Source organism: Conger conger, chromosome 10 (genome assembly GCF_963514075.1).
Source record: "Conger conger chromosome 10, fConCon1.1, whole genome shotgun sequence".
NCBI lineage: Eukaryota > Metazoa > Chordata > Actinopteri > Anguilliformes > Congridae > Conger > Conger conger.
In genome coordinates this window covers 35726532-35753262 of record NC_083769.1, presented here as the reverse complement: position 1 = coordinate 35753262, position 26731 = coordinate 35726532, and the positions used below count along the sequence as shown (strand labels likewise).

At 41.9% G+C, this 26731-nt stretch overlaps 1 protein-coding gene and 1 pseudogene across 5 annotated transcripts; both read right to left on the bottom strand.

The window, feature by feature from the left end:
• Nucleotides 1-2499: 2499 nt before the first annotated feature.
• On the bottom strand, nt 2500-9191 carry LOC133139523 (cytosolic sulfotransferase 1-like; annotated as a pseudogene).
• Nucleotides 8959-26129, bottom strand: LOC133138333 (cytosolic sulfotransferase 3-like). 5 transcript variants are annotated; one of them, XR_009709721.1, is made up of 13 exons: nt 26031-26129; nt 24164-24246; nt 23396-23534; nt 20389-20517; nt 20016-20116; nt 19568-19694; nt 18944-19041; nt 18435-18609; nt 18190-18338; nt 14505-14574; nt 13856-13994; nt 9565-9731; nt 8959-9086 (listed from the first exon to the last, which is right to left on the bottom strand). XR_009709721.1 is itself a non-coding variant. In XM_061256977.1 (9 exons), the coding sequence occupies exons 2-9, from the start codon at nt 24185-24187 to the stop codon at nt 18226-18228; spliced, it is 906 nt and encodes a 301-aa protein (XP_061112961.1). In that variant the 5' UTR covers nt 24188-24246; nt 26031-26129; the 3' UTR covers nt 16837-18225. The 5 variants fall into 5 exon arrangements, 2 of the variants coding, with proteins under 2 accessions (XP_061112961.1, XP_061112962.1); XR_009709720.1 differs by having other exon boundaries at nt 9070-9731; XR_009709722.1 differs by lacking the exons at nt 8959-9086; nt 9565-9731 and having other exon boundaries at nt 13786-13994.
• Between the last annotated feature and the right edge of the window lie 602 nt (nt 26130-26731).

Here is a 26731-nt window from a genome sequence, read left to right as displayed (position 1 = left end):
TTATTTTATAAATTTAATATCATATTTTCACATTAAATAAGTATTTGATCCATCGAACAATAGGACTAATACTTGGTGGAGAAACCTTTGTTGGCAAGCACAGATGTCAGATGTTTGTTGTAGTTTTTCACCAGGTTTGCACAGATCTTGGGAGGGATTTTGGTCCACTCCTCTTTGCAGATCCTCTCCAAATCCTTGGAGAGGAGGCTGTCGCTTGGTAACTCGAAGCTTCAGCTCCCTCTACAGATTTTCGATGGGATTTAGGTCTGGAGACTGGCTAGGCTACTCCAGGACCTTAATATGCTTCTTTTTGAGCCAATCCTTTGTTGCCTTGGCCGTATGTTTTGGGTCATTGTCATGTTGGAAGACCCATCCACGACCCATTTTCAGTGCTCTCACTGAGGGAAGGAGGTTGTCGCCCAAAATTTCCTGTTACATGGCCCCATTCATCCTCCCCTTGATACGGTGAATTCGTCCTGCCCCCTTAGCTGAGAAACACCCCCAAAGCATAAGGTTTCCACCTCCATGCTTCACAGTGGCGATGGTGTTCTTGGGGTTGTACTCAGCATTTCTCTTCCTCCAAACATGGCAAGTCGAGTTGATGCCAAATAGCTCTATTTTGGTCTCATCTGACCACATCACCTTCTCCCAAGCCTCCTCTGGAGCCCCAGACCGAGGGAGATTGGCAGTGACTTTGTGTTTCTTCCATTTTATAATAATTGCTCCAACAGTTGTGAACTTCTCACCAAGCTGCTTGCTTATTTTCTTGTAGCCCATCCCAGCCTTGTGCAGGTCTACAATTTTGTCCCTGATGTCCTTAGACAGCTCCTTTGTCTTGGCCATGGTGGAAACGTTGGAATCTGATTGATTGTGTGGACAGGTGTCTTTTATACAGCTACATAACGATGTAACGAGTTGACACAGGTGTTTTGGGTAATGAGTCGAGATTAGGAGTGCTTCTTAATGAAAACTAACTGGTCTGTGGGAGCCATAATTATTGCTGATTGGTAGGGGATCAAATACTTATTTCATGCAAAAATACGATAATAAATTGAACTTGCGTGATCTCCATGACTCTAATTCATCTTGTACCTTTTCAGCCTAAATTACAACTGAATACTCAGGGGGAAATATTGGCCAATGACCGACTGATCAGCGGCTTGGTACTTTCGTAGTTGTTTCCAAGTTGGGAAAAGCAGTCAAGTTCGGCCCATACAAAGGGTTGGTGGAGCATGGCTCTTGTAATTTGATGCGAAGGGAACCCATGGGCGTTTCTACGCCAGTTCCTGTCAAGTTAACTCTAAGGAGCCCTGTAAATGCACGCCGACCTGGGCTCACAACTATCATGGCAGTATAGTCCATGTATTGTGTTGGCTAGACCCTCAGCCTCTGAGTTCTCCACCAAACTGAGATTTCAGCAATAATGCTAATCCCGGGAGCATATATTGAGTAATGGTGGCACACAGGTAAGAGTCGAGTGTAATCACTCCCGAGGTTTGCGTATGTTTCAAACCCAAATTTCTAAATTATATCTTAAATGGAGTCAGATAACGAAGGTAAATGTATTGACCCTACTGTGGAGATTCTTGGTCAGCCCAGACCAGTAAAGAGTGGAAGGCAGAGTGGTACTACTGTCTTTGTAACGTGATTTATTCATTAGCTGATCTAGACTCTCCGCATAGCGGTCATTACTATTTAACCCTATTAATATTCTTCCAGCAACACCAGAAGGACAAGCATGCAAACCCCTTCGGCCCTCGCTAAATTCCGTCATTGGGTTAGCGTGGGGTTTTACAAAATGAATGAAAGAGCAAAAAGTGGAATAATACGCCACACGCTCTGCTATTATGCTGAAATATAGTAAACGAAAGAAAGTCAAATATTGTGCAACGTAAAGATACCTTGATGTGAACATTGTTGAAAATGTTGGGCGGCCTGTAGCGTAGTGGTTAAGGTATATGACTGGGACAGGCAAGGTTAGTCCAAACACAACAGGTCCAATCAGAACAAAAGGGTAAATCAAGAGACGGAGGTCAAAACAGGAGTCAATCAGAAAACAACACTGGAGAGTATGGCTAAGGCTCATGACAATCTGGCAAGTAACTGCACAAACAGAGGGGTTTTTATTCATAGGTAACGAGAGGGAATTACAATCAGGTGTGGAAACAATCAGGAAGTGGGAAACAGGTGAAACGAATGACAGGGAATGAATGAACTGACAGACAGACTACGGTGAGCACAGAGGGTAACAAAACACAAAAACGCTAACCACTTAAATCAACATGAGACAACAAAAAACAGAACCTGACACTATTGTTAGTCCAGACCTGATGTCCGACTCATAGACACATGAATAGCATCCCTCTTGACCTTCAATTTTAGGAAAAACATCATGTGGAACTTTTTTCAACTGCCACTGCCATTACATTTGCAGCTGACCCTTGAGCTGCATATGAAACATCACCTTAACCAGCTTGGTTCCTGGGTGGGGACACCTGCCTAAATCGCGGTCCGGAACTGAAGTGTGGTATTCATCATCTTCTTCTGGTACTCTTTGTCAAACTGTCCATTCTGATACACAGTGAAGTGATTCTTCCAATCGCCAACTTTCCCTGAAGGAAAAGGGAAGAAGAAGGAGCATTAAAGATACAGTATGGGTAAAAGATGTGAATAAGGAGGCAAGAAGACATCACTCTCCATACAACTGTCTCCACCAACCTTTTCGCATGAATGGAGAGACGGCAAGCAGGAGCTGTGGCCAGAAGGTCATCGGTGCCTGTCGGGGCGGCAACCCAAGAACCCGCTGGTGGACACCAGCGGTGAGGGAGGCCGTCAAGCTGAAGAAGGAGGCCTTTCGGGCTTGGCTGGCCCGGGGGTCTCCTGAAGCAGCAGACAGGTACCGGGTGGCCAGAAGGGCTGCAGCTTCGGCAGTCGCTGAAGCAAAAACCCGGGTGTGGGAGGAGTTCGGGGAGGCTATGGAGAAGGACTTTCGGTTGGCCTCGAGGAAGTTCTGGCAAACCATCCGACGACTCAGAAAGGGAAAGCAGGGCTTGTCTCAGGCTGTTTTCAGCAGGGGAGGAGAACTGCTGACCCGGACTGGGGATATTGTCGGGCGGTGGAAAGAGCACTTCGAGGAGCTCCTGAACCCGAACAACACGTCCTCTGTGGAAGAGGCAGAGCGTGAAGACTCGGGGGAATCTGCACCTATATCCCTGGCGGAAGTTGCTGAGGTAGTCAAAAAGCTCCTCAGTGGCAAGTCGCCGGGTGTAGATGAGATTCGCCCTGAGATGCTGAAGGCTCTGGACATTGTTGGGCTGTCTTGGCTGACACGCCTCTTCAGTGTCGCGTGGAGATCGGGGACAGTACCTGTAGAGTGGCAGACCGGGGTGGTGGTCCCCATTTTCAAGAAGGGGGACCGGAGGGTGTGCTCCAATTACCGGGGTATCACACTCCTCAGCCTCCCTGGGAAAGCTTACTCTAGGGTACTGGAAAGGAGGCTCCGACCGACGGTCGAACCTCGGATTCAGGAGGAGCAATGTGGCTTCCGTCCTGGCCGTGGAACAGTGGACCAGCTCTTTACCTTGGCAGGGTTGCTGGCGGGGTCATGGGAGTTTGCCCATCCAGTCCACATGTGCTTTGTGGACTTGGAGAAGGCTTTCGACCGTGTCCCCCGGGGAACCCTGTGGGGTGTACTGCGGGAGTATGGGGTACCGGGGCCGTTGTTACGAGCCATCAGGTCCCTGTATAACCAAAGTGAGAGCTGTGTCCGCATTCTCGGCACAAAGTCAAGCACGTTTCCGGTGGGTGTTGGACTCCGCCAAGGTTGCCCCTTGTCACCGGTCCTGTTTGTGGTATTCATGGACAGGATCTCAAGGCGCAGCCGAGGTGAGGAGAGTGTCCGGTTTGGTGACCTCAGAATCGCATCTCTGCTTTTTGCGGATGATGTGGTTCTGCTGGCTTCATCGGACCAGGACCTTCAGCACGCACTGGAGCGGTTTGCAGCCGAGTGTGAAGCGGCCGGGATGAGAGTCAGCACCTCCAAGTCCGAGGCCATGGTTCTCTGCCGGAAAACGGTGGATTGCTCCCTCCGGGTTGGGAACGAGTCTTTGCCCCAAGTGAAGGAGTTCAAGTATCTCGGGGTCTTGTTCACGAGTGAGGGTAGAAGGGAGCGTGAGATCGACAGGCGGATCGGTGCAGCGTCAGCAGTAATGCGGGCGTTGCACCGGACCGTTGTGGTGAAGAAGGAGCTGAGCCGGAAGGCGAAGCTCTCGATTTACTGGTCGATCTACGTCCCAACCCTCACCTATGGTCACGAGCTTTGGGTAGTGACCGAAAGAACGAGATCGCGTATACAAGCGGCCGAAATGAGCTTCCTCCGTAGGGTGGCCGGGCTCAGCCTTAGAGATAGGGTGAGGAGCTCGGACATCCGGAGGGAGCTCGGAGTAGAGCCGCTGCTCCTTCGCATCGAAAGGAGCCAATTGAGGTGGTTCGGGCATCTCATCAGGATGCCTCCCGGGCGCCTCCCTTTGGAGGTTTTCCGGGCTCGTCCAACTGGGCGGAGACCCCGAGGGAGACCCAGAGCCCGCTGGAGAGATTATATATCTCTCCTGGCCAGGGAACGCCTCGGGATCCCCCAGGAGGAGCTAGAATGCGTTGCTGGGGAGAGGGACGCCTGGAATACCCGGCTTTGCCTACTGCCCCCGCGACCCGACTCCGGATAAGCGGGTGACGATGGATGGATGGATGGATGGAGAGATTTTGAAGTCAAATATAGGGATTGTGGAGTGGTTAGTCATGCGGTTGTTCTTCATGGTATCAAATTCCACCCCTTCTTTCACCTGCTGTCTCTCCTCCTCAGTTGGGCACACACCCAGGAATGAGCACACACGGTCCAACTCTCGATCCATGTCCTTCAGGGACAAACAAAAAATTGAAAGTCAAAACATGAAAGGGACCAATCCGCACTCAAGGAACAACATACACAAGTTCAACTCTGCGGTGTGTTGGCTTCATTCATTCATTTATGTGACAAAAATAGAAAAATGGGACCCTACAGTCAAAATAAATAAGTATTAAATCATCAGCATCTTGGCAACATAGATCCTTCAGCCTTTCATTTCTGAACATTAAACATCCTGAATGGCTCAATGACCCCTACCCCTAACAAAGTTAGACAATAATGGTTATGTGAATAACTGCATTATTTTTTTGTTTACAGATTTGTTTGGTATATATATACAGTCAGGTCCATAAATATTGGGACATCAACACAATTCTCCTCTTTCTGGTTCTGTACACCACCACAATGGATGGACAGATAAAAGGTCTAGAGTTCATTTCAAGTGTGCTATTTGCATTTGGAATCTGTTGCTGTCAACTCTCAATATGAGAGATAGCAAAAACATTAGGTGTGGCCAAATGAACTGTTTGGAACATTCTTAAAAAGAAAGAACGCACTGGTGAGCTCAGCAACACCAAAAGACCCGGAAGACCACGGAAAACAACTGTGGTGGATGACAGAAGAATTCTTTCCCTCGTGAAGGAAAACCCCTTCACAACAGTTGGCCAGATCAAGAACACTCTCCAGGAGGTAGGTGTATGTGTGTCAAAGTCAACAATCAAGAGAAGACTTCACCAGAGTGAATACAGAGGGTTCACCACAAGATGTAAACCATTGGTGAGCCTCAAAAACAGGAAGACCAGATTAGATCTAAAAAAGCCTTTACAGTTCTGGAACAACATCCTATGGACAGATGAGACAAAGATCAACTTGTACCAGAATGATGGGAAGAGAAGAGTATGGAGAAGGAAAGGAACTGCTCATGATCCAAAACATACCACCTCATCAGTGAAGCATGGTGGTGGTAGTGTCATGGCGTGGGCATGTATGGCTGCCAATGGAACTGGTTCCCTTGTATTTATTGATGATATGACTGCTGACAAAAGCAGCAGGATGAATTCTGAAGTGTTTCGGGCAATATTATCTGCTCATTTTCAGCCAAATGCTTCAGAACTCATTGGACGGCGCTTCACAGTGCAGATGGACAATGACCCCGAAGCATACTGCGAAAGCAACCAAAGAGTTTTTTAAGGCAAAGAAGCGGAATGTTATGGAATGGCCAAGTCAATCACCTGACCTGAATCCGATTGAACATGCATTTCACTTGCTGAAGACAAAACTGAAGGGAAAATGCCCCAAGAACAAGCAGGAACTGAAGACAATTGCAGTAGAGGCCTGGCAGAGCATCACCAGGGATGAAACCCAGCGTCTGGTGATGTCTATGCGTTCCAGACTTCAGGCTGTAATTGACTGCAATTGACTGCAAAGATTTTTTGCAAACAAGTATTAAAAAGTGAAAGTTTGATTTATGATTGTTAGTTTGTCCCATTACTCCCATACTTCCCTTAAAAGTGGGAGGCACATATACAAACTGTTGTAATTCCTACACCGTTCACCTGATTTGGATGTAAATACCCTCAAATTAAAGCTGAAGGTCTGCAGTTAAAGCACATCTTGTTCGTTTCATTTCAAATCCATTATGGTGGTGTATAGAGCCAAAAAGATGAGAATTGTGTCGATGTCCCAATATTTATGGACCTGACTGTATACCAAGGGTGCCAATAATTGGCTGAATATATTTCTCTTTATTTAGGGGTCGATGTTAAAGTTGATCATAGTGCTGCAAGCTGCAGAGCTCGATTATTGTTCCACATGCATGGCCAGCATAACTTTCACTTCTGCCGTTCTTACCTCTGCTAGATCTTCATAGTGTACATAGAGGAGTTTGGGGTAAGCTTGTTTTTTCTCCCACCACCATTTCACATGGTCATACCAGGAGCCAAATACCACTGGAAAACCAAGGAGAGGAGTTGAGTATAATACAGGGTCACATTGTTTAATTGAGTCCACTCACTCGTCTAATCACATGCACACTTTCATAAACCAACAGTCAGTCCTCCCCTGTGCTGCTCATTGCCTGCACTGAATCTGCATGCTTTGCTTGCTACTGCACAAATTGCGCTCACCGTCCATCACCCCAGCTACCACCTGTTTGGTACTGGGGGGTTTCTGGTTTCCTCCAGTTTTGTATTATGCTCCCTGTTAGATGTGCACTGTAGTACCTCAAGCAGATCCATTCATTGCCAAATCTAAACATTTGTACTTACATATTAATTCAAATATTTAATCTAAAAATAAGAGTTGTCTAATATAAATAGTATATTTTAATAAATATCTATAATTATAAAAAAATGTTCAATATAAATATGTGAGTTTTCCTGACTGTACTTTCTTATGATCTGTGAATTTAAACTTAATTCAAAGAGACAAATAACTCCCACACTCACATTTTCCCTCCTGGAATCTCTGCAGGTAACTCTCCAGGCTCTGGGTGGACAGAGCTCATATGGTCAAAATGAAAGTAGGACACAACATTGTCCTTGGCGTTGCGGGCTACATAGATAATCTGTATAGAGTGGGAGTTCAACATTTATAAGACACGGACAGAAAGAGCATGTTACAAACAAGAATGTCATTCATAACTTACAGAAAGAGACTTACAGATGTGAAAGACAGTCAACAGAGATCAAGTTCTAACACCAAGCATCAAACATTTATTTGGAAAGTGTGTATGCAGACATTCTACCTGTCTGTACCAATATCTCCTTGCATGGAAATAGAGAGTAGATGACAAGGTCTGCCATTTTGTAAAAGCACCTATAAAAAAAAATAGACATTCAGAAATGGTGAATCAAGAGAAGTGGTCCACGCTTACCCTACACTTTTGTTCCCAGAAGGATTTAGGCACAAACTGAACTGGAAGGTGGGTTTTAATGAGGCGAGGGGATGTGGTCATCTTATCTGCCAATTCTGCACCTGTATGTGGTGAAGCAGAGTACAGCTCTTAATCAAGAATTATATTCTCTGCCACACATTTATATTCTCTTCTGTCTACATACAGTGGTGTGAAAAAGTGTTTGCCCCTCCTGATTTCTTATTTCTTTGCATGTTTGTCACACTTAAATGTTTCAGATCATCAAACAAATTTAAATATTAGTCAAAGGACACACACCTTCCAAAAAGTTCAACTTTTGTCTCGTCAGACCACAGAGTATTTTCCCAAAAGTCTTGGGGCACATCAAGATGTTTTCTGGCAAAATTGAGACGAGCCTTAATGTTCTTTTTGCTCAGCAGTGGTTTTCGTCTTGGAACTCTGCCATGCAGGCCATTTTTGCCCAGTCTCTTTCTTATGGTGGAGTCATGAACACTGACACTGGCTCTCACTGTGGTTCGCTGGAGTCCCAAAGCTTTAGAAATGGCTTTATAACCTTTTCCAGACTGATAGATCTCAATTACTTTCTTTCTCATTTGTTCCTGAATTTCTTTATATCTCGGCATGATGTCTTTTGAGGATCATTTGGTCTACTTCACTTTGTCAGGCAGGTCCTATTTAAGTGATTTCTTGATTGAGAACAGGTGTAGCAGTAATCAGGCCTGGGTGTGGCTACAGAAATTGAACAGTTATGTTTTAACAGGGGGGGCAATCACTTTTTCCCACACAGGGCCATGTAGGTTTGGATTTTTTCCTCCCTTAATAATAAAAACCTTCATTTTGTGTTTACTTGTGTTGTCTTTGACTAATATTTAAATTTGTTTGATGATCTGAAACATTTAAGTGTGACAAACATGCAAAAAAATAAGAAATCAGGAAGGGGGCAAACACTTTTTCACAGCACTGTATATCAGACAGACTAAAATATATGTATATTGTGTTGTTCTAAACTGCTGCCTATGTGAAGCTATGTGAGGTAAAAGGCAGCATTCAAAAGTTCAGACACAGCAATCTTTGAGAAAGTGGTGTTCACAATGAACTAACTAAAATAGACTGTAGCTTGAGTATAATATGTTTGTTTAGCTGTCTCATCATTCAATTCTGATTTTCAGTGTCTCTGTGACCTTTTCGGAAGAATTGGGATGCAGATCTCCAGGAATGGGACTCTCTCAAAGATGGGCAGGGAGACCCCACGCTTGGGGGAAGACTTCCCAAAATACAGAAGGTCCAATATGTGGGACACCCAGGTTGTACCTGAGAGAGGGTGACAAATAAACAATAAATATCAAAACAGTTCCGAAATGCATAGAAACCAAAGGCACAGTAATTAACGTATGCAGATGATTGAATGGGGTATAGGCATCACCAGCATTGGGCTTTCTAGGCTATAGCCGGGAATATTTTTGACAGAGGAAAGAAATATATACACTCAGTGAGCACTACTCCAATATCAATCTATTTAACTTCAAAATCTCTCCATTCATGTGGAAAGGTTGGTGGAGACAGCTGTACGGAGAGTGTAGTTTGATGTGTTTTTGCCGCCACATTCACATCGACCCATATATATATATACACTCACTGAGCACATTATTAGATATTTATTAAATTTTTTAGATGTATTAGTCTTCTGCTGCTGTAGCCTATCCACTTAAGAGGTTTGACGCATTGTGTGTTTATAGATGCTCTTCTGCATACTGCTGTTGTACTGTGAGGTTATTTGCGTTACTATTACCTTTCTGTCAGCTTCGACCAGTCTGGCCCTTCTCCTCAGTTTTGCCCACAGAACTGATGGTCACTCAATGTTTTTTTTAAATTTTCTTACCATTCTCTGCATACTCTTGAGACTGTTGTGTGTAAAAATCTCAGGAGATCAACCGTTTCTGAGATGCTCAAACCACCCTGTCAGGCACCAACAATTATTCCACGGTTAAAGTCACATCACATTTCTTCCCCCTTCTGACATTTGGTCTGAAAAATAGCTGAACCCCTTGACCATGTTGCTGCCATGTGATTGGCTAATTTAATATTTGCATTAACAAGCTGGTGTACAGGCCTGCCTAATAAAGTGATCACTGAGAGTATAACTGTAATGTAATTCCATTCCAACCAGGGCTCAAGTTGTCACTGAATGCAAGTAGCGAGAGCCGCATAGCTATAGGCCTATGTATCCCAACTGTAAAGCCTAGCGTTATGTCAATTATGCAATCTACTGTGGATATTGACACCCGGTTATGAATTATAGCAGCTGGCCAAGTTTGATACATTAGCCAAATCCCTGAGGTAACTCTCGCTACATTTACATTGATATGAACAAAGTTTTTTAATTGGTCTGTCAGGTTAAAACAACAAATGTTTGCTATATACTTGCTACATTATTTTCAGCATCATGATTGATATACATATTGATACATTGCCATGTCCCATTTCTGATGAGTGGGCCTCCTTTTCTTTGTACTTTATATATGTTATATTTCTATGGCCTTCATTATAGCTGACTGATAATGTTTGTTTTGTTCCAATGAATTCACATGAAGAATTATATTACATTACATTATTGGCATTTGGCAGACGCTCTTATCCAGAGCGACGTACAACAAAGTGCATACCCATAACCAGGGATAAGTGCGCTATATCCAAATATTATTATTATTATTATTGTTATTAATTTTATTGTTGTTGTTGTGTATGATTAGGGAAATCAAAAGATTTTTCCCTTTCTCTCCCCATTTGGTAGCCAATTGTATTCCATCTAATCCAATTAGAGTTACTTGACAGCCCACACCCCGTCCCTCGGTGGCCCAAAGGAGAGCAACACGCCTTCTTCAAGCCATATCGTCTCATGCTCGTGACCGTGATTCCGAGTCACCCAAGGTGCTTTGTTGTGTCACGCCCGGCACTTTGCCGTGCTGGGCATGCTCACTCCACCTGTGACAGATTAAGTTTGGGCGGTCTCTCTCCCTCCAGTCTGAAGGGGGAGCTGTCTGGTTTTGGGCCATCTGGGCTAGCCAGCAGCTAATATTTTATGTGGATATTTTTATGTGTATACTTGTTTTTTTCTCTTGTGAGCTTCCCTGTGTCTAAATGTGCTAGACACTTACCTAAATAAACATCGGACTAGACCTACAGAAGCATATTAGCAAGAATAATGTATTTTAAACTACTCATGCTTTTAAATGCTAAAATGAATTTAAATAGGTACTTTTTCTTGCATGTTTTTTGAGAAATAGGTCAGATTACAGGCGTATTAGCAGGTGGGAATATCTTGAACGGATGAGGGAATTGTTAAATTGTGGAAAGAATCAATGAATTCCTTTTGGTTGAGCCGTGGTGGCGCAACAGGCTAAGATGCAGCGGACTTGCGGTTGCAGTTTCCTGCCAGTTGTTCGGTCTCTTTGGCCCTGCTCTGCTCGACTCCGGCACCATTGCCTCGCGGGGGCTGACTGCAGCACCTTTTTGATCCTTTTTACCATTTTTGGCTTCTTTGCACCACATATACATTTCACTGATCTGCACCACATTTTGATTTGCCTTTTCTGGTTGATATCAACCTGTTGGTTTGAGATATGCTTTAGTTTATAGAATTGTACTTTAATAAATAATCTTGGTTTAACGGTACAAACGGTGTGGTCTCCCCATTATGCGTGTCCACTTCAGCCGGGTGGTCATGACAATTGTGATCAGCTAACACACCAAGTCCGTCCAGCAGGAGCAGCGAGCCAATTGTAATTGAGTGAGCCGGCCAAACTTGGCTTTCGGCAGGACCGGGAATCGAACCCTGGTCCTCGGTGTTCAACTGCAGCAAACTGCAACCGCAAGTCCGCTGCATCTTAGCCTGTTGTGCCACCACGGCTCAACCAAAAGGAGTTCATTGATTCTTTCCACAATTTAACAATTCCCTCATCCATTCAAGATATTCCAACCTGCTAATACGCCTGTAATCTGACCTATTTCTCAAAAAACATGCAAGAAAAATTACCTATTTAAATTCATTTTAGCATTTAAAAGCATGAGTAGTTTAAAATACATTATTCTTGCTAATATGCTTCTGTAGGTCTAGTCCGATGTTTATTTAGGTAAGTGTCTAGCACATTTAGACACAGGGAAGCTCAGAAGAGAAAAAAACAAGTATACACATAAAAACATCCACTAAAAACATTAAGAACTAAAGCATGCACAGGGAGTGCCTCCGGGTGCCTCGAGCACTTTTGCCTCAAGTGTCCAATATTCCTCTTTGATTTGATTGCAAAATACATACAGGACTGTGCAAAAGTTTTAAGCAGGTATGAAAAAATGCTGTAATGTAAGAATGCTTTCAAAAATAGAAATGGTAATAGTTTATTTTGATCAATTAATAAAATGCAAAGTGGGTGAACAGAAGAAACATCTAAATCAAATCAATATTTGGTGCGACCACACTTTGCCTTCAAACCAGCATCAATTCTTCTAGGTACACTTGCACAAAGTCAGGGATTTTGTAGGCATATAGTCAAGTGTGTGATTAACCAATTATACCAGGAGCGAATGATCATCAATTTAATATGTAGGTTGAAACACAGTCATTAACTGAAACAGAAAGAGCTGTGTAGGAGGGTTAAAACTGGGTAAGGAACAGCCAAACTCTGCTTCCAAGGTGAGGTTGCTGAAGACAGTTTAATGTCAGAAGTCATACACCATGGCAAAACTGAGCACAGCAACAAGACACAAGATAGTTACAAGGCACAAGGCAGAAATGTCAAGGCAGACAGGGGTTTGCAGATGTGCTGTCCAAGCTCTGTTGAAGAAACACAAAGAAATGGGCAATGTTGAGGACCGTAGATGCAGTGGTCAACCAAGGAAACTTAGTGCAGCAGATGAAAGACACATCATGCTCATTTCGCTTTGCAATCAGAAGATGTCCAGCCAGCAGTGCCATCAGCTCAGAATTGGCAGAAGCCAGTGGGACCCAGGTACACCCATCTAATGTGCGGAGAAGTCTGGTCAGAAGTGGTCTTCCTGGAAGAATTGCAGCCAAAAAGCCATACCTCTGATGTGGAAACAAGGCCAAGCGACTCAACTATGCACGGAAACACAGGAACTGGGGTGCAGAAAAATGGCAGCAGGTTCTCTGGACTGATGAGTCAAAATCTTAAATATTGGGCTGTAGCAGGCGGCTTGTTCACCAAAGGGTTGTAGAGTGGTACAAGAATGAGTGTCTGCAGACAACAGTGAAGCATGGTGGAGGTTCCTTGCAAGTTGGGGATTTGGTCAGAATTAATGGTCTCCTCAATGCTGAGAAGTACAAGCAGATACTTATCCATCATGCAGTACCATCAGGGAGGCATCTGATTTGCCCCAAATTTATTCTGCAGCAGGATAACAACCCCAAACATACAGCCAATGTCATTAAGAATTATCTTCAGCTTAAAGAAGAACAAGGAGTCCTGGAAGTGTTGGTATGGCCCCCACAGAGCCCTGATCTCAACATCATCAAGTCTGTCTGGGATTACATGAAGAGAGAGAAGCATTTGAAGCTGCCTAAATCCACAGAAGAACTATGGCTAATTCTCAAAGATGTTTGGAACAATCTACCTGCAGAGTGCCTTCAAAAACTGTGTGCAAGTATACCTAGAAGAATTGAGGCTGTTTTGAAGGCAAAGGGTGGTCACACCAAATATTGATTAGACTTCGTTTTTTCTTCTGCTCATTCACTTCTTCTGTTCATGCATTTTGTTAATTGATAAAAAAATAAACATTTCTATTTTTGAAAGCATTCTTATTTTACAGCATTTTTTCACACCTGCCTAAAACTATTGCACAGTTCTGTATATATTTCCATTCATTCATCTAAGTAAAATATATTCTGTACAATAACTGAGTGTAGTTTTTCTAGGTTTGTGTGGCCTTTCCTCACTTTGAGCACCTGCCCCTCACTAGGTCTCTGTGTGGCCTAGTGTAGTCAATCCTGAGGCCCTGGCAAACATATTTAATTCTATTAGAGAGACAGATAGGTAAATCAAGTGACAGAGATGAACAGATGGACAGACCTGCTTTGGGATATGTTGCAATGAGAATATCATAAGGTTTTGCCTGGAAGTTCTGCACATTGTCCCAGTTGTCAGTGAAGTAATGAACCATTGACACACCGTGGAAATCAAACAACTCTGGACGAGGAACTGGGACAGTCTGAGAGAAGCCAAAATCAAAAACAGAAACAATTCAATATTAAAAACACAGCAGTCAAATGTATACAAATACTACCTCCTGGCACTGATAATTTGGATTTAAGGACATTAATCTTCCTCTCTGTGACTATGTTAACTTCCACCAAAACCATTTTTAATTCAAAAGTTAGGTAGTAGTCTAGCTGACCAGCTGGTGTACAAACAGAATCCCCCGTTCGACAATTGCAATCTGAACTACCCCCCGGATGCCTTTGAGCCTGGGTGGGGGGGTCCTGGATCACAAAATCTCTGCTTTAATGAATGAACCTTGCTGAAACCACAGAAAAAATTCATTCAATTAAATAGCACCTTTCTCTGTGACTCAGTTCAGGCAACACTATTGCACTTTTTCCAGAAGACTGTAACAGAGTAACAGAAGGGCAAAATGTCACAAGCAAGTATATTTTGTAAATACCATCTCGTTCACTACATTTAGTGGCAAAGATTTATCATATAGTAATAAAACACCTACTCCTTTTCGGTCCTGGTTGGCCATGCTGATAGTCCGGGCTGAGACTGCTCCTTTTTAAACTACACTGTACCTGGGAAGGAGGTGATGTAATTATTATTTAGACCAGCAGAGTTAGTGTAAATACAAACTCATATTGTGAGTAATGAAAGCATGAAAAACTGGAGCTTTCTACCCAGCTCACTATGTCAAAATCCAATTTATTAATAATAAAAACCAGATGAAAGATCACTTATCAGCAGTTCTGAGTGCCTGAGTTCACATTGGGCCACCTCATGTCAAACATAATATAAAAGCACACAAATAGAGCGCTACACATTTATCCATTGCATTACATTGCATTACATTACAGCACATAACAAAAACTAGGCAGATACTCATATCCAGAGCAACTTACAAATGTAGAAAGCAACAGGGTTAGTCTCAGGAAAGTGTGATACCACCAAGCAGGCAGAGACGGCCCATTGCTGGGGTAAGACTGTAATTCACCTCTAGACCACTAGAATGAGCCAATTTGATTTATAGCATGGTAGTGGCCTACCTACTCTTTGAATAACTCGTGTTACATCTAATAAAAAGTAAATATGCATGTGGAATTAATGCACATACGTAAAACTGGTCAAAATGGGGCTAATTTATCACCCTGGCATCCAGCTGCATTCTGGCTGTATGAACAGTGATCAATAGCCACAGACAGTCCTCTGAATAGTCAGGAATTGACTGCAAATGGATTTCATGTGATTAATCCACAAGGAAATTAATTCATATTTGTGGCCCTGATGGAGCTGAGACCATTTTGTAAAGTTCCTTGCAGAGGGGGACTATGCTTATCTCTTCTGTAGCCTGCATTATGTACATTGTATTTTGGGTGAGTTCCTGCAAATCACTCTGAATCTGAGTATGTGATGCTGTGTTCACCTGTACTCCTAATATACAGCTGTGGTCCTGTACAGAGCTGACCAAGTGCAAGGCCATGCATAGCACCGTACATTTCTTCCAGCTTTACCATGTATGCTACATTCACACACGTTAAGAGTATGCCAAACTTAATGAAAGTCAGGGGTGGTTCTAGGATTATTTTTACTGGGGTGGCCAAGGGGGGGTCCAAGGGTAGTCTGGGGGTGGCCACCATATCTCCTGGCTTCATGTGCACAAATAATTTTTTGGGGTTATTTATGTTTTTGTTATTGTTTCACATGCTACACATACAGTAGACTCAGAGCATTGCATTCTATTTTCCATGCCACACTGCCTGTTTTAGCGCACAGCGCACTGAAGAACCTCAAAATTGCACCAATTATGACTAATCTGAATTACATAGTACATTGTAAATTACATCATATATTGTTATCATAAGACAATTAGATGTTTATGGACCAAGAATAAAAACAAATTGTTTGTCCATTAAAGTCATGGACTGTGGGTGTACTACAGGGTGTAGAGCAATCCCTGCCACAGTACACCAACATAATACCATTTTACAGGCTTGATTCAATCTGAGAAGAAGAATAACATGAAGTGACTGGATAAGTAACACATCATGATGTACCTGAGACTTATTACAATAAATAATGCTCTGACCTGTAACAAAGCATATTCAATAATTTGTGGTGATGGATGTATAACAAATTAGCTTAATATGATTACAATGATTAATTACATATATTGAAGTTACTAAGCGGAGCGTTAGTTCAGGCAGCCCACGGTAGTCCGCCCACTTCTCAGCATCAGCTGACGCCCAGCTGTTTCACCAACACCAACCACATTGCTCTCTGAATGAAGGAGTCCGCCTGCCATTCCTTTTCGCTGCTGAGCTAGCTTTAGAACACCCACCACCTCGTCAGCGTCACCGTTTTCTTCAGTGTTTTTTTTTTTCCGTCTTTGATTGTGAGACATGTTTTTTTTTCTCTTCTTTCTTTTCTGTTATATCTTTTCACTGAAGCAAATAGTTATGGTTGTTTAAACCTTTTTGTCATTTTATGTATTTAATGTGTCTAATGTTTTACATACATCTACGTGTATTTCATATCTAATTTGGGGGGGGGGGGGGGGGGGGGGGTTAAAAATGTTTGATATACTCATACTACCAGTATGTCGAGACGTAGCCCCCCGAACTAAGCCATTCCGCCAAAGATAATTGTGATGTAGCCTGTATCTTAATAAATCGCTATTGTACCAGACTAGCGTGGTCCTGACTGGAATGATAATACACATTGTTGCTTTGTCCAAAATCACATTCTCACCAGCTCTGCTGCATGTTACGTATCCAGTCACTTCATGTCCGAATTAATACAGAGAACACAAACTCGACATAACGAAACACACTCGAACGACATAAGAAAAACGATCTTCATTTAAATTCAATCTTTTAAAACAATTGTCAGACACAGGGGTGTCGCAATGTAACATGAGAAGAATGTTTACATGTAACATTTTAAAGAGCTTTTGGAAACTATATGAATTAACTATTGTCTTGAGTACTTGCATTAATCAACGTGTCACACAAAATGTTTAAATATAAGAATTAAGTACCAGCACCTACACAGAGGGTACAATATTATTATGCAAATACACATTCTTTCAAACCTTATCTAACTAACTAGATAAGTTAGGCTTAGGATTTGGCTATATAGATTTAGCTGATTTAGCTAGTAGTACACAAGGGTCCATATTATATTTAAAAAACACAGCATTCAAATAATGTATTTCTTGTTGAGACTAGCAAGTTAGCTATTCACTATTTTTCAATTTGGTCAGCTTCAGTTAATGTTAGCTCATATCAGCAAGCGAACTAGTTTGATGTTATTTAATGATGACATTAAAATGATATTTCAACTGTAACGTTACCATTCACCATATTCAATATTTCAACCTGTCACACTGACAAGAGCAAAATAAAGTTTAGAGGCTTACACAAACTGCACGATACAAGCTTGCAAGCTGTATCGTCATGTGTTGGTGATTCTGGCTTTTTACTGTACATTTGGCAGTCCTGTAAGCGGAATAGACGGTGTGTTCGTAAAAAAAGATTGACTGGCAAAACAACCAATAACGTGCGATTGGTGCTTCTGACAGGTGCACTTTTGATGCAAATTTCGAAGGCAGTAAAACGGGAAATGGGTGTCTTGGTAAAAACTGTATCTTGGTTACGTGAGAGCAGACTGACTATGTGCGGGATGGCGCTGGGGTGGCCAATCAGATTTTAGAACCGCTCTGTGGGGGTGCACAGGTGCATACCTTCTACTTAACTGTCTATAACTCTGTACTTAAATAAGAAGATGTAAAGAATACAAAATATGTGCCTGAGACTTCATTGTTTCATTTTGTATGACATTTATTCCAATGTGATGTATTGTGCCCAAGAAATGAATGAAAGAGCAAAAAGTGTAATAATATGTCCCACGCTCTGCTATTATGCTGAAATATAGGAAACGAAAGAAAATCAAATATTGTGCAACATAAAGATATACTTTCGATGTGAATATTGTTGAAAAGTTGAATGAGTGAAGAATGAGAATTTGACCATAATTGTTAGTCCAGACCTGATGTCTGCCTTCTCAGTCTGACTCACAGACACACTATTCATCTCTCTTCACGTTAAATTTTAGGGAAAACGTTCCGTGCAACTTTTTCTCAACTGCCAGGAAATTACATTTGAAGCTGACCCTTCCTGCATATGAAACATCACCTTAACCAGCTTGGTTCCTGGGTGATGGACACCTGCCTAAATCTCAGTCCGGAACCGAAGCGTGGTATTCATCATCTTCTTCTGGTACTCTTTGTCAAACTGTCCATTCTGATACACAGTGAAGTGATTCTTCCAATCGCCAACTTTCCCTGAATGAAGAGAAAGGAAGAAAAAGCATTAAAGATACAGTATGGGTAAAAGATGTGAATAAGGAGGCAAGAAGACATCAAACTGTCTCCACCAACCTCGTCGCATGAATGGAGAGATTTGGAAGTCAAATACATCAACAGTGGAGTTGTTAGCCATGTGGTTGTTCTTCATGGTATCAAATTCCACCCCTTCTTTCACCTGCTGTCTCTCCTCCTCAGTTGGGCACACACCCAGAAATGAGCACACACGGTCCAACTCTCGATCCATGTCCTTCAGGGACAAACAAAAAATTGAAAGTCAAAATATGAAAGTGACCAATCCGCACTCAAGGAACAACCTACACAAGTTCAACTCTGCGGTGTGTCGGCTTCAGTCATTCATTCATGTGACAAAAATATAAATGTTAATGTTGATCATAGTGCTGCAAGGTGCAGCGCTCGATTATTGTTCCACAGCAGGAACTGCTATGTCAGGAACTGCTATGTCAGGAACTGCTATGTCAGGGATTGCTATGTCAGGGACTGCTATGTCAGGGATTGCTATGTCAGGGATTGCTATGTCAGGGACTGCTGGCCAGCAAAACTTTCACTACTGCAATTATTACCTCTGCTAGATCTTCATAGTGTACATAGAGGAGTTTGGGGTAAGCTTGTTTTTTCTCCCACCACCCTTTCACATGGTCATACCAGGAGCCCCATGGCACTGGAAAACCAAGGAGGGGAGTTATTGTATTGAATATGTATATGAATATTGTATTATTCAGTGTCACATTGTTTAACTGAGTCCACTCACTCATCTAATCACATGCACACTTTCATAAACCAACAGTCAAACCTCCCCTGTGCTGCTCATTGCCTGCACTGAATCTGCATGCTTTGCTTGCTACTGCACAAATCATCCTCCATCACCCCAGCTACCACCTGTTTGGTACTGGTGGGTTTCTGATTCCTCCAGTTTTATAGGGGAGATGTATTATGCTCCCTGTTAGATGTGCACTGTAGTACCTGAAGCAGCATTCATTGCCAACTCTAAACATTTTTACTTTCATATTCATTCAAATATTTAATCTAAAAAAAAGAGTTGTCTAATATAAATTGTACATATTAAATACATATCTATAAATATAAAAAAAAGACATGTTTAATATAAATATGTTTTCCTGACAGTACTTTCTTGTGATCTGTGAATTTAAAATTCATATAACCAGAAAAATAACTCCCACACTCACATTTTCCCTCCTGGAATCTCTGCAGGTAACTAGTCCAGTCTCCAGGCTCAGGGTGTGCACAGTTCATTCGGTCAAAATGAAAGTAGGAGACAACATTGTCCTTGGCGTTGCGGGCTACATAGACAATCTGCACAGAATGGGAGTTCAACATTCATATGACAAAGATGTAATTCATAATTCATTAACAAATACTGAAAGAGTTATGCACATACACATTTAGGTCAGGACAACTTACAGAAGGAGACTTACAGACTAGAAAGACAGTCAACAAAGATCAAGTCCAAACACCAAGCATCAAACATTTATTTGGAAAGTGTGCATGCAGACATACATTTTCTTTGCTGGGAAATAGAGAGTAGATGACAAGGTCTGCCATTTTGTAAAAGCGCCTGATAAAAAAATATAGACATTCAGAAACGGTGAATCAAGAGAAGTGGTCCACTCTTACCCTACACTTTTGTTCCCAGAAGGATTTAGGCACAAACTGAACTGGAAGGTGGGTTTTAATGAGGCGAGGGGATGTGGTCATCTTATCTGCCAATTCAACACCTGTATGGGGTGAAGAAGAGTACAGCTCTTAATCAAGAAATATATTCTGTGCCACATATTTATATTCTCTCTTGCCTACATATATCAGACAGACTAAAATAACCTTGTTACTTAATACTATAGAGAGGTCAAAGACAGTGTTCTTCAATAAAAGTTGAGACAGAGCAATCTTTCATAAAGTGGTGTTCACATTGAACTAATTAAATAGACTGTAGCTTTTGTATGATATGTTTGCTTAGCTGTCTAATTCAGATTTTCAGTGTCTCTGTGACCTTTGGGAAGATTGGGGATGCAGGATTCCAAGAATGCGACTCTCTCATAGATGGGCAGGGAGACCCCGCGCTTCGGGGAGGACTTCCAAAAATACAGAAGGTCCAACATGTGGGATACCCATGTTGTACCTGAGAGAGGGTTACAAATAAATAAATATCATAAATATATAAACAGTTCTGAAATGCACAGAAACCAAAGGCACAGAAATTAACGTATGCAGATCATTGAATGGAGTATAGGCATCACCAGCATTGGGCTTTCTGGGCTATAGCCAGGAATGGTTTTTGCCTTACCCTGAAGATTTTAGACAGAATTATATACACTCAGTGAGCACTACTCCACAATAGGAGTTCAGATTGGGCCACCTCCACTTCAAAATCTCTCCATTCATGTGGAAAGGTTAATGGGGACAGCTGTATGGAGAGTGTAGTTTGATGTGTTTTTGCCTCCATATTCACATAAACCCCATATACAGTGCATCCGGAAAGTATTCAGAGCGCTTCACTTTTTCCACATTTTGTTATGTTACAGCCTTATTCCAAAATTGATTAAATTCATTTTTTTCCTCCAAATTCTACACACAACACCCCATAATGACAATGTGAAAAAAGTTTTTTGGAGATTTTTGCAAATTTATTAAAAATAAAAAACTAAGAAATCACATGTACATAAGTATTCACAGCCTTTGCCATGAAGCTCAAAATTGAGCTCAGGTGCATCCTGTTTCCACTGATCAACCCTGAGATGTTTCTACAGCTTAATTGGAGTCCACCTGTGGTAAATTCAGTTGATTGGACATGATTTGGAAAGGCACACACCTGTCTATATAAGGTCCCACAGTTGACAGTGCATGTCGGAGCACAAACCAAGCATGAAGTCAGGATTGTCCCGAGGCACAAATCTGGGGAAGGGTACAGAAAAATTTCTGCTGCTTTGAAGGTCCCAATGAGCACAGTGGCCTCCATCATCCGTAAATGGAAGAAGTTCGGAACCACCAGGACTCTTCCTAGAGCTGGCCGCCCATCTAAACTGAGCAATCGGGGGAGAAGGGCCTTAGTCAGGGAGGTGACCAAGAACCCAATGGTCACTCTGTCAGAGCTCCAGCGTTCCTCTGTGGAGAGAGGAGAACCTTCCAGAAGGACAACCATCTCTGCAGCAATCCACCAATCAGGCCTGTATGGTAGACTGGCCAGACGGAAGCCACTCCTTAGTAAAAGGCACATGGCAGCCCGCCTGGAGTTTGCCAAAAGGCACCTGAAGGACTGTCAGACCATGAGAAACAAAATTCTCTGGTCTGATGAGACAAAGATTGAACTCTTTGGCGTGAATGCCAGGCGTCATGTTTGGAGGAAACCAGGCACCGCTCATCACCTGGCCAATACCATCCCTACAGTGAAGCATGGTGGTGGCAGCATCATGCTGTGGGGATGTTTTTCAGCGGCAGGAACTGGGAGACTAGTCAGGATTGAGGGAAAGATGAATGCAGCAATGTACAGAGACATCCTGGATGAAAACCTGCTCCAGAGCACTCTTGGCCTAGGGCGACGGTTCATCTTTCAGCAGGACAACGACCCTAAGCACACAGCCAAGATATCAAAGGAGTGGCTTCAGGACAACTCTGTGAATGTCCTTGAGTGGCCCAGCCAGAGCCCAGACTTGAATCCGATTGAAGAGATCTGAGAGATCTTGAAAATGGCTGTGCACCGACGCTCCCCATCCAACCTGATGGAGCTTGAGAGGTGCTGCAAAGAGGAATGGGCGAAACTGACCAAAGATAGGTGTGCCAAGCTTGTGGCATCATATCCAAAAAGACTTGTGGCTGTAATTGCTGCCAAAGGTGCATCAACAAAGAATTGAGCAAAGGCTGTGAATACTTATGTACATGTGATTTCTTAGTTTTTTATTTTTAATAAATTTGCAAAAATTTCAAAAAAACTTCTTTCATGTTGTCATTATGGGGTGTTGTGTGTAGAATTTTGAGGAAAAAAATGAATTTATTCCATTTTTGGAATAAGGCTGTAACATAGCAAAATGTGGGAAAAGTGAAGCGCTGTGAGCACTTTGCAAGATATTTATTGGACTTATTTCTCAGACTTATTAGTCTTCTGCTGCTGTAACCTATCCACTTAGAGGTTTGATGCAATGTGTGTTCAGAGATGCTCTTCTGCATACCACTGTTGTAATGTGTGGTTATTTGCGTTACTATTACCTTTTTGGCAGCTTTGAACAGCTTTGCCCGTCTCCTCAGACCTCTCCTCAGTTTTTCCCAAAGAACTTAGCTGATAGCTGAACCCCTTGACCATGTTGCTGCCACATGATTGGCCGATTAAATATTTGCATTAAAAAGCCGGCGGATAGGTCTACCTAATAAAGTGCTCACTGTGTGTATAATTGTAATGTAATTCCAATTAATTCACAACATTGTAACTTTGTCAAGAAACATTATATGCAAATATTATTATTATTATTATTATTATTATTGTTGGGTGTGATTAGGGAAGTACATCAAAAATGATCACAATCACAATTAAAAAATTCTCTCATCCGTTCAAGATATTCCAACCTGCTAATACACCTGTAACCTGACCTATTTCTCTTATGAAAAAAGCAAAAAAGCATATGTAAAAAAACATGCAAGAAATAGTGTTCAGTTACTGTGACCTATTTCAATGCATTTGAGCATTTAAAAGCACAAGTAGTTTACAATGCATGTAAGTTTCTACTCATGTATATTTAGGTGAGTTTGAGTGCTTTTTATGTGAACAGGCTGTCCATCATTTGATGATTTTCATTCATTCATTTTGGTAAAATATATGCTCTACAATAACTGGGCGTAGTTTTTCTAGGTTTGTGCGGCCTTTCCTCACTTTGAGCACCTGCCCCTCATTAGGTCTCTGTGTGGCCCTGGCCCTAAGTGTAGTCAATCCTGAGGCCCTGGCAGACATGTTTAATTCTATTAGAGACAGATAGGTAAATAAAGTGACAGAGCTGAACAGATGGACAGACCTGCTTTGGGATATGTTGCAATGAGAATATCATCAGGTTTTGCCTGGAAGTTCTGCACATTGTCCCAGTTGTCAGTGAAGAGATGAACCATTGACACACCATGGAAATCGAACAACTCCGGACGAGGAATTGGAACAGTCTGAGAGAAACCAAAATCGAAAACAGAAACTGAAATATTAAAAACAAAGCAGCCAATTGTACTGCACACACCACCTCACGGCCCTGAGATTTGGACTGAAGGACATTAATCTCCCTCAGTGTGATGATGTTAACTATCAAAACTTTTTTTTTATTCAAAAGTTAGGTAGTAGTCTAGCTGACCAGCTGGAGTCTGCACAAATCCACCCAGTCCGCAATTGCAATCTCAACTACCCCCTGGATGCCTTTGAGCCTGGCTGGGGAGTCCTGGATCAGAAAATGTTGAAAACCCCTGCTTTAATGAATGAACCTTGCTCAAACCACATTAAAATGCATTCAATTAAATAGAACCTTTCTCTGTGATTCAGTTCAGGCAACACTAATGCACTTTTTACAGAAGACAGTTACAGAGTAACAGAAGGGCAAAAAGGAAAAGGGCAAACGCCATGCCAGAGCCCCAAAATAATATGCACAAGAAAATTCAAGCAACACTTGGTTTTTTAACCTAAGCATATTTAGTGTTTTTCATTTAGTGGCAAAGATTTTTCATAAAGTAATTACATTACATTAATGGCATTTGGCAGACGCTCTTATCCAGAGGGACGTACAACAAAGCAATAAAACACCTACTTCTTTTTGGTCCTGGTTGGCCATGCTGATAGTCAGGGCTGAGCTGAAGAGACTGGTCTGCTCCTGTGTAAACTACACTGTACCTGGGAAGAGGTGATATAATTCTTACGTAGACCAACAGGGTTAGTGTAAATACAATCCACACCAAACTCATATTGTGAGTAATGACTGCATGACAAACTAGAGGAATATACCCTGCCCACTATGTCAAAGTCCAATTTATGGGAGTTAAAAAATCTAAACCAGATGAAAGATCACTTATCAGCAGTTCTGAGTGCCTGAGTTCACATTGGGCCACCTCATGACAAACATAATATAAAACCACACAAATAGGTCTGAATCCCATGTATCCATTGCATTACATAGCATTGCATTACAGTAAATCACAATCTAAACACATACTCATATCCAGAGCAACTTACAAAGGTAGCAAACAACAGGGTTAGTCTCAGGAAAGATACCACCAAGCAGGCAGAGAAGGCCCATTAAGCTGGGGTAAGATGACCCCCAAGGAAAGAAGCCCCCTCACTGTAATTCACCTCTTGACCACTAGAATGCGCCAATTTGATTTATTGGATGGTAGTGGCCTTCCTAATCTTTTAATAGCTTTGAACTCATGTTCGTGGTGGGAATAAATCAAAAGAATGGTACGTTCATGTCATTTTTTCACAGCACAAAATAAGCCTCTGTGTTTTTATGAAGACAAACACAAACTTTTTTCACTGTGATTATGAGAATAATGGAACATCTCACAAAGCAAATATGCATGTAGATTTAAAGCACATACACAAAACAGGTCAAAATATCTATGAGGCTAATTTATCACCCTTTAAACCTGACATCCAGATACATTCTGGCTGTATGAACAGTGATCAAAAGCCACAGTCAGCTCACCATTGGTCACAAGCTGTGTCTGAGTCCCATGCCATAGCTTCACCATATCACTGTCTCATAGACTGAATTCAGACTCTCAAAAACTCTGAACCGACAAGCTGTAGGGAGTCCTCTGAATAGTCAGGAATTGACTGCAAATGGATTTCACGTTATTAATCCACAAAGAAATTAATTTATATATGTGGCCCTTTGATTGAGCTGTGATGATTCTGTAAAGTTCCTTGGAGAGGAGGAGTGTGTATAATATACAGCTTCTGTGGTCCTGTATAGAGCTGGCCAAGCGCAAGGCTATGCATAGCACTGTACATTTTTTTCAGCTTTACCATGTATACTACATTCACACATGTTAGGGCCTGCCAAAGTTAGTGAAAGTGGAATATAATGAAAGTATTTATCTTACTCCATCTCATTCCTTTCTGAAGCGTGGGGAACATTTGCCAGAAAGCAAATAACTCATACAGAAGAACTACAATAACCACAGGCACACATGTACACACACACACACACACACACACACACACACACACACACACACACACACACATATATATATATATATATATATATATATATATATGTATGTGTATACTGTATGAAGGACCTTGTAGTTTTGGTTTGAATTCATGACCTGGATGTGTTTTATTTGCCCATTGATTGATTGATTAAGTTTGGCCTGCCAGTTTTCAAATTGATAGTGTAGCTGCCCCACCGAAAGATGGTCCGACACTTTAACTGATTATTTTAATTTATTAAAATCCCAAAATCAGCGTAAGAGCTGGTAAAAAAAGAAAGAAAAAAAACACTGTTAGCTTCCCATACAGTTTCAATACGTGGACATAACATAACATTAGCTTTTATGAAGCTTAAACTAACTTTGGCTAAACAAAACCTTTAGCAATTCAGTCCTTACGATTAAAACTCATTTATTGCACCAAGCACATATCACTTCCACACTATTACAATTGATACTAACCTTGTACCTCTTCGGGGGGTGCTAATAAACCAACATTTCACTCACAGGGAGAGCGAAAAACCATGTGTGTTTGTTTACAACTTGTCCTTCCGTCTTTCCTCTAGTATTGCGCAATTTTTTCCCGGTGTTGTGCAATTCCCGTTTTACTGTCACGCGAGACTCGTTACAAAATAAAAGCCCTTATACTCAGGAACATAAAGCAGTGTAAGCTTAAAACGTAAATGAGATATTAAAACAGCATTAAAAAAATGCACTTATGCGAAACATCTTTGGGTTATTTACAGATAGCCTTGCTTGAAGTTCAAATACTTCCTTTCAACATGAGGTCGATTCATTTAAAATATATGGGTCATATGTGAAGGCGCTTTTCTTGTCAAGCTGGGTATGAGCTGTCAACCAGCTAGTGCTGGTACTGTAGCTTGTGTTTGCTAATAGATGGTTGGTGAATTCAAACCATATCAAGCTGAGAGCTGGTCTGAACTGGTAAACCAGCTAAACCATGTTGAGCTGGGAGCTGGCGTGAACTGGTCAACGAGCTACCAGCTGTTTCAAAACCTTGAGCTGTTTTTTTCAGCAGGGAGCAGCAGGGGTCGGTCTTCCATCAGTAATCGTTGATATATAGAGACTGTTACTATGTCCTTCTGTCCAGACCGCCGTGCACATGCAGTGCTGTGAAGCATCTTCCTCTTTCTCTGTGAACA